General features: G+C 45.6%; 1 protein-coding gene and 1 non-coding gene across 6 annotated transcripts in view; both read right to left on the reverse strand.

Moving 5' to 3' along the window:
* Positions 1–11022: 11022 nt before the first annotated feature.
* Positions 11023–11160, reverse strand: LOC119920387. Its single transcript, XR_005448136.1, has one exon. It is a non-coding gene; the product is annotated as a small nucleolar RNA SNORA7 (small nucleolar RNA).
* Positions 11161–11938: 778 nt separating this feature from the next.
* KCNIP1 (potassium voltage-gated channel interacting protein 1) overlaps positions 11939–14533 on the reverse strand; it is a 268083-nt gene continuing 265488 nt past the window's right edge. For 3 of the 5 annotated variants that reach the window (XM_038740408.1, XM_038740405.1, XM_038740407.1), the window contains one exon: positions 12799–12946. In XM_038740408.1, the coding sequence (XP_038596336.1) occupies positions 12899–12946 (48 nt within the window). In that variant the 3' untranslated portion in view covers positions 12799–12898. Of the gene's footprint in view, positions 12947–14533 lie in introns of all 5 variants that reach the window. The other 2 variants (XM_038740409.1, XM_038740404.1) reach the window with 1 other exon arrangement.

Consider the following 14533-nt stretch of genomic DNA (forward strand, 5'->3'; position numbering starts at 1 on the left):
GGTGAAGTCACTTAAGAATAAAAATAATAATGATGGCATTTATTAAGCGCTTATTAGGTGCAAAGCAGTGTTCTAAGCACTGGGGGGTTACAAGGTGATCAGGTTGTCCCACATGGGGCTCGCAGCCTTAATCCCCATTTTACAGATGAGGTAACTGAGGCTCAGAGAATTTAAGTGACTTGCCCAAAGTCATACAGCTGATAAGTGGTGGAGCCGGGATTAGAACCCATGAACCTCTGACTCCCAAGCCTGTGCTCTTTCCATGGAGACATGCTGCTTCTGTGTGCCTTAACTTAATGCTGCTTCTGTGTGCCTTAACTTAACTTCTCTGTGCCTGTTTCCTCATCTTTAAATAGGAATTCTTCTTTTTCCATGATATTTGTTAACTGCTTACTATGTGCCAAGCAATGTTTTAAGCACTGGGGTAGACACAAGGTTATCAGGTTGGCCACAATCCCTGTTCCACCCAGGGCTCTGACTTTATCAATCAATCAATCAATCAATCAATCGTATTTATTGAGCGCTTACTATGTGCAGAGCACTGTACTAAGCGCGTGGGAAGTACAAATTGGCAACACATAGAGACAGTCCCTACCCAACAGTGGGCTCACAGTCTAAAAGGGGGAGACAGAGAACAAAACCAAACATACCAACAAAATAAAATAAATAGGATAGAAATGTACAAGTAAAATAAATAAATAAATAGAGTAATAAATATGTACAACCATATATACATATATACAGGTGCTGTGGGGAAGGGAAGGAGGTAAGATGGGGGGATGGAGAGGGGGACGAGGGGGAGAGGAAGGAAGGGGCTCAGTCTGGGAAGGCCTCCTGGAGGAGGTGAGCTCTCAGCAGGGCCTTGAAGGGAGGAAGAGAGCTAGCTTGGCGGAGGGGCAGAGGGAGGGCATTCCAGGCCCGGGGGATGACGTGGGCCGGGGGACTTTAGGTAGGAAGGAGTAGGATTTAATACCCATTTTACAGAGGAGGAAACTGAAGCATAGAGAAGTTAAATGATTTGCCCAAGGTCAAACAGCAGACAAGTGGCAGACTCAGGACTCTCAGGTCCTCTGACTCCCAAGGCCTGTGCTCTTTCCTCTGCTGCTTCTCGCAATTCAATTAACTATTCTTTCTCCCTCTTAGTCTGTGAGCCCATGCCCAAGCTGATTATTTTGTACCTTCCCCTTAGCTCAGGGCTTTACACATAGTAAGCACTCCATTAATACCATTGTGATTATTTCCTGGCTTGGGCTCAGGCTAGGGGTGCCTTTGCTATGGCAAAGAAACTCAAGAAAGGGTGACCCACCTGGTTTCTCTGCCTTGAGAAGTCAGCATGGCCCAGTGGTTAGAGCATTGGCCTGGGAGTCAGAAGGACGTGAGTTCTAATCCCAACTCTGCCACTTGTCTGTTTCATGACCTTGGGCAAGTCAGTTCACTTCTCTGTGCCTCAGTTTCCTCATCTGTAAAATGAGGATTAAGACTGTGAGCCTCCTGCGGGACAGGGACTTTGTCTAGCCTGATTAGCTTGTAGCTACCCCAGCACTTAGAACACTGTCTGGCATATAGTAAGTGCTTAACAAATACTATAAAAAAAGGCCAAGTTAGAAGGCCTGGTCGGATATGGGAAACTCTCCAGGGCCTCTCTGTCTTGAACTTGGTTCCTGGAAAGTTACCCCTCATCCCTGCCCCTGGAACTGCAGTTTAGTCCTATAACATGCCAGTTCTGTCCACTTTGCTATGTGCTGTGGGAGGAGAAAAGGCAAGTGGTCCTTAGAAGAGCACCTCTTTTGAACCTGGAGCAATTGATCAATTAATCACTTTCTCTGCCCTTTTTTCCCTTCTTCCCTCCTTCCTCCCTCTCTACTTTATGCCTGACCACCAGAAAGTTGGCCAGGGCCCTTTCCTACCCCCCAGTATGGCTTTCCATATTGCAATGCTCAGTTATAGTAGTCTGCTTACCTCTGATGCTGTGATTTATCTGAACCAATAAACAGATACATTTCAAGATTTTCTGATGCGTGACTGGTGAAGATGAAAACCTTGTCCCATTGCTTTCTGGGTGTCCTCCTCTCCCAAAGAACCTTGGCCTCTGAAGAAACAGTGAAGCCAGAGCTGAAATGCAACAGTGACTATGGCCCTTTCTCTACCTAAGAAGGATTATTCATTCATGCATTCATTCATTCATTCATTCATATTTATTGAGCACTTACTGTGTGCAGAGCACTGTACTAAAGGCTTGGGAAGTACAAATCGGCAACATATAGAGACGGTCTTTATGCAACAACGGGCTCACAGTCTAGAAGGGGGAGACAGACAACAAAACAGAACAAGTAGACAGGTGTCAGTACCATCAGAATAAATAGATTTATAGCTATATACACATCATTAATAAAATAGGGTAATAAATATGTACAAATATACACAAATGCTGCGGGGAGGGGAAGGGGGTAGGGCAGAGGGAGGAACGGGGATGATGGGGAGGGGAGGAGGAGGAGAGGAAAAGGAGGGACTCTGTCGGGGAAGGCCTCCTGGAGGAGGTGAGCTCCAAGTAGGGCTTTGAAGGGAGGAAGAGAGCTAGTTTGTGGATGTGTGGAGGAAGAAATTCCAGGACAGGGGAAGGATGTGGGCCAGGGATCGACGGTGGTACAGGTGGGAATGAGGCAATGTGAGGAGGTCAGCGGTGGCAGAGGAGAGGAGGGTGCAGTCTGGGCTGTAGAAGGAGAGAAGGGAGGTGAGATAGGAGGGAGTTGAGGTGATGGAGAGCTTTGAAGCTGAGAGCGAGGAGTTTTTGCTTCATTTGAAGGTTGATAGGCAACCACTGGAGATTTTTGAGAAGGGGAGTGACATGTCCAGAGCATTTCTGTACAAAGATAATCTGGGCAGCAGAGTGAAGTATAGACTGAAGCGGGGAGAGACAGGAGGATGGGAGATCAGAAAGGAGGCTGATGCAGTAATCCAGTCGGGATAGGATGAAAGATTGAACCAGCAAGGTAGCGGTTTGGATGGAGAGGAAAGGGTGGATCTTGGCAATGTTGTGGAGGTGAGACCGGCAGGTTTTGGTGACGAATTGGATGTGTGGGGTGAATGAGAGAGCGGAGTCAAGGATGACACCAAGGTTGTGGGCTTGTGAGACGGGAAGGATGGTAGTGCCGTCCAAAGTGACAGGAAAGTCAAGGAGAGGACAACGTTTAGGAGGGAAGATAAGGAGTTCAGTCTTGGACATGCTGAGTTTTAGATAGTGGGCAGACATCCAGATGTAGATGTCCTGAAGCCAGGAGGAGATACGAGTCTGGAGGGAGGGAGAGAAAACAGGGATGGAGATGTAGATTTGGGTGTCATCAGCATAGAGATGATAGTCAGCTCCGCAACATCACCAAGATCTGCCCTTTCCTCTCCATCCAAACCGCTACCTTGCTGGTTCAATCTCTCATCCTATCCCAACTGGTTTACTGCATTAGCCTCCTCTCTGATCTCCAATAATAATAATAATAATAATAATAATAATAATAATAATAATAATGGCATTTATTAAGTGCTTACTATGTGCAAAGCACTGTTCTAAGTGCTGGGGGGGATACAAGGTGATCAGGTTGTCCCACGGGGGGCTCACAGTCTTAATCCCCATTTTACAGATGAGGTAACTGAGGCCCAGAGAAGTTAAGTGGCTTGCCCAAGGTCACACAGCTGACAAGTGGTGGATCCGGAATCTTCCTCCCCACTTCAGTATATACTTCACCCTGCTGCCCGGATCATCTTTGTGCAGAAACGCTCTAGGCATGTTACGCCTCTCCTCAAAAACTCCAGTGGCTACCAGTCAACCTACGCATCAAGCAAAAACTCCTTACTCTCGGCTTCAAGGCTCTCCATCACCTCGCCCCCTCCTACCTCACCTTCCTTCTCTCCTTCTACAGCCCAGCCCACACCCTCCACTCCTCTGCTGCTAACCTCCTCACTGTGCCTTATTCTTGCCTGTCCCACCATCGATCCCTGGCCCACATCCTCCTCCTGGCCTGGAATGTCCTCCCTCCGCACATCTGCCAAGCTACCTCTCTTCCTCCCTTCAAAGCCCTACTGAGAGCTCATCTCCTCCAGGAGGCCTTCCCAGACTGAATCCCTTTTTTTCTCTCCCCTCTCCATCCCCCTCACCCTACCTCCTTCCCCTCCCCACAGCACCTGTATATATGTGCAGATTTATTACTCTATTTTGCTTGTACATATTTACTATTCTATTTATTTTGTCAATGATGTGCATCTAGGTTTACTTCTATTTATTCTGATGACTTGACACCTGACCACATGTTTTGTTTTGTTGTCTGTCTCCCCCTTCTAGACTGTGAGCCCTTTGTTGGATAGGGACCATCTCTATATAGTGCCAACTTGTACTTCCCAAGTGCTTAGTACAGTGCTCTGCACACAGTAAGTGCTCAATAAATATGCTGAATGAATGAATGAATGAATGAATAGTTGAAGCCATGGGAGTGAATGAGTTTACCAAGGGAGTGAGTATAGATGGAGAACAGAAGGGGACCAAGAACTGACCCTTGAGAAACCCCTACAGTAAGGGGATGGGAGGGGGAAGAGGAGCCTGTGAAGGAGACAGAGAACAGCCAGAGAGATAAGAGGAGACGCAGGAGAGGATGGAGTCTGTGAAGCCAAGGTTGGGTAGCGTGTTGAGGACAAGGGGATGGTCCACAGTGTCAAAGGCAGCTGTGAGGTCAAGGAGGAATAGGATAGAGTAGGAGCCATTGGATTTGGCAAGAAGGAGGTCACTGGTGACCTTTGAGAGGGCAGTTTTGGTGGAGTGTAGGGGACAGAAGCCAGATTGGAGGGGATCCAGGAGAGAGTTGGAGTTGAGGAATTCAAGGCAGTGAGTGTAGATGACTTGTTCTAGGAATTTGGAAAGGAAGGGTAGGAGGGAAATAGGGCGATAGGCTGAGCCTTCCCTGGGGACAGGGGAATGATGAGTTGACATCTGGTGTCTCAGCCCTACAGCTTGCAAGACCGAAGACAATTTCAGGGATGGGTTCCCCCAACCCCCAGTTATATCTGTCCATCTCAAGGGACAGAAATGAGGGCTACCTATTCAGAGCACAGATATTCATGCCATTTTGTCACCAGGAAGATGCCTGGGATATGGCTAACTGTGGCCCTGCCTGCTCTCTCCTTGAGAGAGGTTGGTTTTGAGGTGAGGTAGCTTAATCCCACTTTGTTCCCGTGCCTTGCTTCTGAAATTTTAATTTTAAAAATTTTTTATAGTATTTGTTAAGTGCTTACTATGTGCAAGGTACTGTATAAGTGCTAGGGTAGATACAAGCTAATCAGGTTGTACGCAGACCATGTCCCACATAGGGCTCACAGACTTCATCCCCATTTTACAGATAAGGTAACTGAGTCACAGAGAAGCTAAGTGACTTGCCCAAGGTCACACAGAAGGTAAGTGGCGAACCAGGATCCAGGTCCTTTTGACTCCCAGGCTCATGCTGTATCCTTAAGGAAATGCTGCTTCTCAATCTGCTGTTGAAATTTCTCCCTCCCCATGGAACCTGTTGGAGGGTTGGGTTGTGGATGTACCCGTGAGAGGTTGCACGTTTACATTCCCTGGAACCTCACATTATTTATTGCAGGCCTGACTCAGAGTCAAAGTAGTGGTTGGCAAGTGGAATCAATCAATCAATCCATCCATCAGTCAGTGGTATTTGTTCAGTGCTAATTGTATGCAGATCACTGTACTGAGCAGTTGGGAGAGTACAGAACAACAGAGTTGGCAGGCACATTTTCTGCCCACAAAGAGCCTTACAGTCTAAAGGCGGAGATAGTTAAAGAAAGAAATTATGGATATGTGCAGACGTGTTGTGGGGTTGAGGATGGGGTGAATATCAAGAGCTTAAAGGATACAGATCTAAGTGCAGAGGTGACAGAATGGAGAGGGAGTAGGGAAATGAGGGATTAGCTGGGGAATGCCTCATGGAGGAGATATGATTTTAAAAAGACTGTGAAGGTGGGGGAGAGTGGTGGTCGAGCTGTCTTTGTACTAACATTTCTTTTTTTCCTGGGATCCTGAAGTCCTAATTCTCAGTCCTAAAGTGGCCTGTCTGCTGGGCAATATCTGCAGTGTCATCATGTAGGCACAGACCTATTTGGGTGGAGACTCTCAAATTCAATCTGCCTCAGGAGCTGACCTCTGGGATCCAGCCCTTGGGGTTCTGGCTAGGAAACACAGCAGTATTTTATTTTATTTTATTTTATTTTATTGTTTTATTATTTTATTTTATTTTACTTGTACATATCTATTCTATTTATTTTATTTTGTTAGTATGTTTGGTTTTGTTCTCTGCCTCCCCCTTTTAGACTGCGAGCCCGCTGTTGGGTAGGGGCTGTCTCTATGTGTTGCCAACTTGTACTTCCCAAGCGCTTAGTACAGTGCTCTGCACACAGTAAGCGCTCAATAAATACGATTGATTGATTGATTCAGCGATATTTCACAAGGTGTCCAGTAGGGGGTGCAGCAGACATACAGACAGGAAGGATTTGGACTTCACTAAATTCCTGAACCTGCGTTTTAAGTAGAAACATTGAAGTTGGAACCAAGTTTCTTATAGGAACAGTGCTGTCATGTGGGATTGATTACCGTTACAAATTACCCAGAATCATGTGTTCAAAGAATTAGAGGTGAGCAATATAGCTACATTCAAGTATTTTGTATTGACTCAATGAGGGTCCCCCACATTGGGTAGCTGAATTTTTTTCTTTTAGCAGACGTAACATAGAGATGTTTAGGTTCTCTGGTTATTCCCCTGCCTTCTCCGGCTACCCCCACTCTGCCTTCTGAAAAGCAGTATGGTCTAGTGGATCCAATATGAGCTTGGGAGTCAGAAGGAAGCAGCATGGCTCAGCGGAAAGAGCCCGGGCTTTGGAGTCAGAGGTCACAGGTTCAAATTCCTCTCCTCCAACTGTCAGCTGTGTGACTTTGGGCAAGTCACTTCACTTCTCTGTGCCTCAGTTACCTCATCTGGAAAATGGGGATTAAAACTGTGAGCCCCCCGTGGGACAACCTGATCATCTTGTAACCTCCCCAGCACTTAGAACAGTGTTTTGCACATAGTAAGCGCTTAACAAATACCATTATAAAAAAAAAAGGATGTGGGTTCTAATCCTGAATCTGCCACTTGACTGCTGTGTGACCTTGGGCAGGTCACTTCACTTCTCTGGGCTTCAGTTAACTCATCTGTCAGATGGGGATTAAGGCTGTGAGCCCCGTGTGACAGGGAATGTGTCCAACCTGATCTGCTTGTATCGATCCCAGTGCTTAGTATGGTGCCTGGCACATAGTAAGCATTTAACGAATACCACTATTATTATTATAAAGCTTTCTCCCATCTCAGCTTTCAAAATTGTTTCCCCATCCCTCTACAGCTCCTATGCATAGTTTCCCTCCTCAACCCCTGTTCTTGCCCATAAAGTAGGCTACTGTTGTAAAGTTGAAAGTGATGTGTAGTAAAGCTGAAATGGATGTACATTGAGAAATGTTGTGTTCATTAATCGATCAATCGATGGTACTTATCTAGTGCTTACTGTGTGCAGAGCGAGGACAGTATAATAGAATTGATAGACATGATCCCTGTCCTCAAGGAGCTTCCAATCTAGTTCATATAGATTTCCTAGGCCCCCCGAGCCCCCATGTCACCTCATTTCTTTCGCTATAATGTTTCAATATTAAAGCCAATACTCCTCATCCTCAAGGTGTTTCAATTTAAGATGTACTAAGTGGTAAGCTCCTTGAGAACAGGAATCATGCTTGCCAACTGTATTGTATTGTACTTTTCCAAGCCCTCCGCCAATAGTAAGTGCTCAATAAATACCATTAGTTGATTAATTGATTTTGAGCTCCTTTTGGACAGGGGAAATAGCACTTGTTTTGTACTTCCCAAGTGTTTAGTACAGTGCATTGGACCCAGGGGGTGCTCAGGAAATACTACTATTACTACTACTACTACCAGTACTGCTACTACTACTACTGCTACTACTACTACTTTTGCCATTACACTGTAGATGAGCCTCTTTTGGGTAATGCACTTCTTAATGGGCTTGTAGCTGTTAATTGTACTCATTAACAAGAGGACCACAGTCCCCAGTCAGAGCCTGATTAAAAGGGGTACAGAAATGCACATGCCCTGGACACCCCCAGTTCAGGTTATCAGCTCCCTCCATAGCTCTTTGGGGGGAAGTCAGGCAGCCATAGGTAGCGCACCCTGCCCTTGGAGTTAGGAGAGGGTTGATCCCCAAATCTTTGGAATTATTTCACACTGTCGGGGCTCTGGGGCTAGGTGGAGACTCCTCTTTCTCTCCTGATTCAGGACTCCCAGTAGGAGTGAATCCTGTCCCTGGAGCCCAGACTATCTATTGACTACCTATCTACTAGAGACTACAGATTCTAATCTGTAAGCTTGTAATGAGCAGCGAATGTGTGCACTATATTGTTATACTGTATTCTCCCAAATGCTCAATGTTATATTGTACTCTCCCAATAAGTGCTCAATAAATATGATTGATTGATTGAATTCTAGGGATGTCCAGGATTGGGAGTGGTTGAGGCTGTTAAACTCCCACAGGATTTGCTGAGTCACTCTCCTCCTAATAATAATGATGGTATTTGTTAAGCACTTACTATGTGCAAAGCACTGTTCTAAGCACTGGGGAGGTTACAAGATGATCAGATTGTCCCATGGGGAGCTCACAGTTTTAATCCCCATTTTACAAATGAGGTAACTGAGCCCCAGAGAAGTTGACTTGCCTAAAGTCACACAGCTGACAGTTGGCGGAGCCAGGATTTGAACCCATGACTTCTGACTCCAAAGCCTGTGCTCTTTCCACTGAGCCATGCTGCTTCTTTACATTAGTGTACTCTTCTGTTACCCCTACAGTTGGCAGGGTCCTATTCTGATCCCGGTGGAGGGGCTGCCCACTTGGCTGGTGGTGGCAGTGAGGACAATGAGAAGAAACATGGCCTAGTGGAAAGAGCACAGGCCTGAGAATCAGAGGATCTGGGTTCTAATCCTGACTCCGCTACTTTCATTCATTCATTCAATCATATTTATTGAGCGCTTACTGTGTGCAGAGCACTGTACTAAGCACTTGGGAAGTACAAGTTGGTAACATATAGAGACGGTCCCTACCCAACAGCGGGCTCACAGTCTAGAAGGGGGAGACAGACAACAAAACAAAACATATTAACAAAATAAAATAAATAGAATAGTAAATATGTACAAGTAAAATAGAGTAATAAATTTGTGCAAACATATATACAGGTGCTGTGGGAGGGGAAGGAGGCAGGGTGGGGGGTGGGAAGGGGGAGGAGGGGGAGAGTAAAGAGGGAGCTCAGTCTGGGGGAAGGAGGGGGCTCAGTCTGGGAGATATAGAGATCCGTAATGGCATAAAATGAATATCACGGTATCTAAGATCATCATTTATAAGTATTCAAGTAACAAAACACTGTTTCTAGGCCTTCAATTCTGTACCCTAGCTTAAAGTTGATAAAATAAATGCAGTCATATTTTGATAAAAACATGTTTATCATGGACCCAGACATTCAGGATTTTGGACTGCAAATTAATTGAGGAACGGACCATATTTACTATTTGTATGCAGCATCTAGTATAGTGTCCTGATCAAGATAGGCACTCAATAAAAACATTTCAATATTAATGATAATTGAGTTTTAATGCACAGTACTCTGGAATTGTACTCAGTCATCATGATATTTATTAAGTACTTACTATGTTCTGAGCAGTGGAGTAGATACAGTTTTTCAGGTTTAAGTTCCTTTCCCACACAGGGCTCATGATTGATTTTATCCTCATTTTTACAAATGAGGAAACTGAGGCCCAGAAAGGTTAAGTGACTTGCCCAAAGTCACCTGCAAGTCAGTGGCAGAGCTGGGACTAGAACCCAGATCTCCTGATTCCCCAGCCCATGCTGTTTTCACTTCAAAAAGGATAAAAATGATCAAAATAGTGCAGTATTGATATTGTTCTAAATCCCTTCTTGGATAAAAACAGTTACAATTTGGTTACCTTCTCCAAAACCCCTGATCTCTTTTTATGTGTTATTATCTGTCACTTTCAAAATTGGTAGAGGAAACTTTTAAAGACAGTTAATAATGTGCCTAACCAGGGTGCTTATTGGGCACTGTGGCTCATTGGTTTGGGCTTCAGGAATATTTTAAGTCTGTTTCATATTTTCTGGCTTTACCACAGAGTTGAACAACCCAAATTGATGCACTTTAAAATATTTAGATTGAGAATTAAGATGTGTTTGTGGAGATAAGTGGTGTTTTACCCTAGAACTATGACTAATGCATAATTTTAAGAGGAGTTCTTGGTGAAATGGGGCATGCCATGGTTCAGCAGTTCAAACCCTACGGTGCTTCCCACGAGTGGAGTAATATAGGAACTCCTGTCTACATGTTTTGTTTTGTTGTCTGTCTCCCTCTTCTAGACTATGAGCCCGTTGTTGGGTAGGGACTGTCTCTGTATGTTGCCGACTTGTACTTCCGAAGAGTTTAGTACAATGCTGTGCACACAGCAAGTGCTCAATAAATATGATTGAATGAACTCCTTGTATGCTGCATGGCCTTGGGCAAGTCACCTAATTTCTCTTTGCCTCAGCTACCTCATTTGTAAAATGGGGAGTAAAACTGTCAGTCCCATGTACTGTGTCTAACCTTATCAGCTTGTAACTTGTCTTATGCTATTAAGTTGTTTCTGACCCATAGTGACATCACGGACACATCCCAAGCGCTTAGGACAGTGCTCTGCACACAGTAAGCGCTCAATAAATATGATTGATGATGATCTCTCCCAGAATGCCCCAGCTCCACCTGCAATTGTTCTGGTAGTGGATCCTTAGAGTTTTATTGGTAAAAATATGGAAGTGGTTTACCATTGTCTCCTTCTGCGCAGTAAACTTGAGTCTCCACCCTCGACTCTCTCCTGTGCCACTGCTGCCCAGCACAGGGGAGTTTTGATATGTAGCAGATTGCTTTCCACTCACTAGCCACTGCTCAAGCTAGGAATGGAATGGATGTGCTTCTGCTTAACTCTCCCTCCTGTGGTCGAGACTGGTGGAGTACTGGAAACTCTCCAGGTGTGACCCTGAGAGGGCTAGCTTGTAACTTCCACAGTGCTTAGTATGGTGCCTGACACAAAGTAAGTGCTTAACAAACACTGTTTTAAAAAAATGATGCACCAGCTGAGGGTGAGCATTGTCTCCCCTTCCTCTGCCTTTTCTCCTCTTTCCCTCTTTCCTCTCATTTCATCTTTTCTCCCTTACCCTGCCTTCCGTGTCCACAATTTTGTGTGTCCCAGGCTCTCCAAAGCTTAAATTCAGCCCTGCCCTCAGTCCCAAAACATGACCTCGGGATAAAAACACATGGAGGAAGACGCTGGGCCTGGATCCTGCCTTTTTCTGAGGCACTTTAGAGGGGCGCAGTCTGGGCCCGAAAGTTGACATTCAGGCCACCTGCCTGGAGTAACGAGGCACTGCTTCCTGTACTCCAGGATTCCAGTTGTCAGAATCAGGGGAGAGATGCAGCAACCAATAACAGTCATTTAAACCTCAGACTTGAGCTGTCTGAGAATGATTCAGTATCTGCTGTCTGCCTGTGTGCTGCTGTGTGACCTTGAGCCAAACACTTCTCTCCCTGGGCCTCAGTTTCCCCACCTGTGAAATGGCGATCACATTCGGGACTCCTTTGCTAACTTCTATGGATGCTGAAGATGAAGTGGGTGAAGACATGGGAAGTACTTTCGTGTCCTTGGTGCTGCCATCAAGCACTCATTAAAGAAGAATGTATACATCATGAGCCAGTTAGCTGGAAAGCCGGGATCCAGATGCCCCAACCCCCCCACAGCCTGGGCATGGAGAAGGAGACAACCAAGAGCATACAAAATGATAGCGTTTATTGATTAGAACATGGTAGAAAATTGTAGCAGTTCACATGAACCCTCAGCATGGAGAGTCAGAGAGGGGCATGGTGTTGAGGGGGAGTGGGCATTGTTATGTCAATGGCACTCATCTGTGGCATGTTGGCACTGTAGCCTCCTGTGTCTTCTGTCTTTCTGCAGGGTGCACCTTGAGGGAGGCTGAAATGCAAGCACAGAATCCGGAGCAAGGTGGGAGGCTGTTCATCTCTGGGCTTTGGAAACATAAAGTCCGCAGGTACCTCGGGTCAATTAGAATGTGCAGCTTTTAATGAAGTCCCCCCACCCCCCGACCCCACCACTCCCTCTGATCCTCTGAACTTCCCAGCACCTAGACATCACTTTAATGCTGGCTTACAAAATCCAGCAGTTCTTTAGTTTGGCTGCCTTAGATACACTTTCTCTTCTTGCTCAAAGCAAGAGGAAGGGACCGACCCACTGCACCAGGTGAGGAGCCGTAGGGCGGAATGGGATGTATTCAGTATCCAATCACAGCAAGTGGCAGAACACACTCAAGCTCAAATCTGGGGCTACCTGAGACACCCAAGTCGACTAGGTTTACAACAGCAAAGCTGGAGATGAAGAAACAGGATGCCATGTGCGATTCATTAAGCTTCTAGTGGAAGTGTCCTCTCCTGGGAAGCGGTGTTTGTGTGTGTGGGGGTGAAAATAGCAACATGCTTTGAAATGAAATAAAATCTAGTCATCGTCCCTTCCAAGGATGGAGAAAAGAGTTGGGATTCTTGACTGCCTGAAGTAGAGCAGGGTGGGAGAAATCCTAAAAAATTTCTTCTTCTGAAAGGCGCAAAGCTTCCTTCCCAAAGAGCTTGGGGGGTAACTTGTGAACTGGGGCCGCTCAGTTTGTTGAGGTTCTTGGTGGGCACAATGTCTCTGGTGGCCGGTCGGCTTGTTAACCACGGTTACATGACATTTTCAAACAGCTGTAGGGATTTCATGATGTTGTCGTCCTGTGAAAGGAGTGGACAGAGAGAAAGCCTTTACTGAGAGATCTCAAAATCATGAAGCAAGGTGGTGCTTTCCTGAGGTGGAGGTGGTGCTTCATGATACTGGAAACTGATCATTCAACCAATAAATAAATCATATTAATTGAGCACTTATTGTGTACAGAACACTGTACCAAGTGCTTAGGAGAGTACAATAATAACAGATTTGGTGGACATGTTGCCTGCCCACAAAGAGCTCTGTTCATACTTCCCTGCCCAGAGAGGTGGGAAGAATGGGGAGGGGGATGGAAAGGAAAGTTGATTGTCCTTTTCATGTTCTGGTTTGTGGGGAGGGAGGAGGAGAGGGCATGGTGGGCCAGGAGAAGGGCAGTAACTAGGGTTTGTTGGAAGGGAAGGGGAGCTGAAGGTGGGTTGGTAAGGAATTGACAGTCTGCTGGTAGAAGTGGCTGGACTGTGGATGACCATTCATCTTGCCCAAGGATGAATATTGAAGTATCTTAAAGACACTTTTCTGTGAAAATCATTGTTACATTGACCATCTATTGGCAAGCCCTTCCAGCTACTCCTCTCAGAGGCCCAGAGTCAGGGAAACAGGACTTTGGCCTGTCCTAACGCATGCTTCGCTTAGTACAGTGCTCTGCACACAGTAAGTGCACAATAAATACGATTGAGTGAATATCCATTTTGGATAGAACATGATTAGGGAATGTTTTCCTAATGAAGCTTGGACTGCCACGTTATTAAAGAAATGCTGATGCCCAAGTGTATGGCACTGGAACTGTGGCAGGGGGGTGGTGTTTTGTCACAGGCTTTCTATAACATTGTTTTGCAAGAACGCAACCCTCAAGTTAGAGGAGAACCAGGTGGATCTCTTTTGGTAGGATTCATCTCTTAATGGATCTCTACTGTTTCTCCATTAGACTAGCAGTTCCTCCAAGGCATAGATTGTGTCTTTTTCTCCTTTTGTGTTCCCATAAGCTTCTAGTACAGTACTGTAGACCCAGAAGGGGCTCAGTCAATACTTCTGATACTGATATTGAAATCTGAAAGGAGCAGTCAGACATTTATACCAATTTTATTTATTTTTAGTAAATTCAGGAGCCTGGAGCTGTGGAAGAAATGTGGCTTTAATGAGATAACCCCATTTTTTCCTATTCACCTTGACAGCATCAGGAAGAACAGCACCTAGTGTGAGAAAGGAAAGAGTTGCCAAGTTTCCTAGTGAGCATCCCAAGGCAACTAGCTCATGCCTGGTGCTGCTTCGACTATTGAAGCCAGCCATCTCAGAGCCACGGGCTTAGCCCCAAGAGCCCAGTGAGCTATTTTTAGCAACCCAGTCCATTAATGGATATTATTTATTGAGCGCTTATTCTGTGCAGAGCGCTGTACTAAGCACTTGAGGGAGTATGACAGAGTTTTTTTAATGGTATCCGTTTAGCTCTTACTATGTGCCAGGCACTGTTCTAAGGGCTGCGGTAGATACAAGGTGATGGGGTTGGACACAGTCCATATCCCATGTGGGGCTCATGATCTTAATCCCCATTTTGCAGATAAAGTAATTGATGCACAGAGAAATGAAGTGACTTGGCC

This window comes from Tachyglossus aculeatus, chromosome X1 (genome assembly GCF_015852505.1).
Source record: "Tachyglossus aculeatus isolate mTacAcu1 chromosome X1, mTacAcu1.pri, whole genome shotgun sequence".
In the NCBI taxonomy this organism is placed as follows: Eukaryota; Metazoa; Chordata; class Mammalia; order Monotremata; family Tachyglossidae; genus Tachyglossus; species Tachyglossus aculeatus.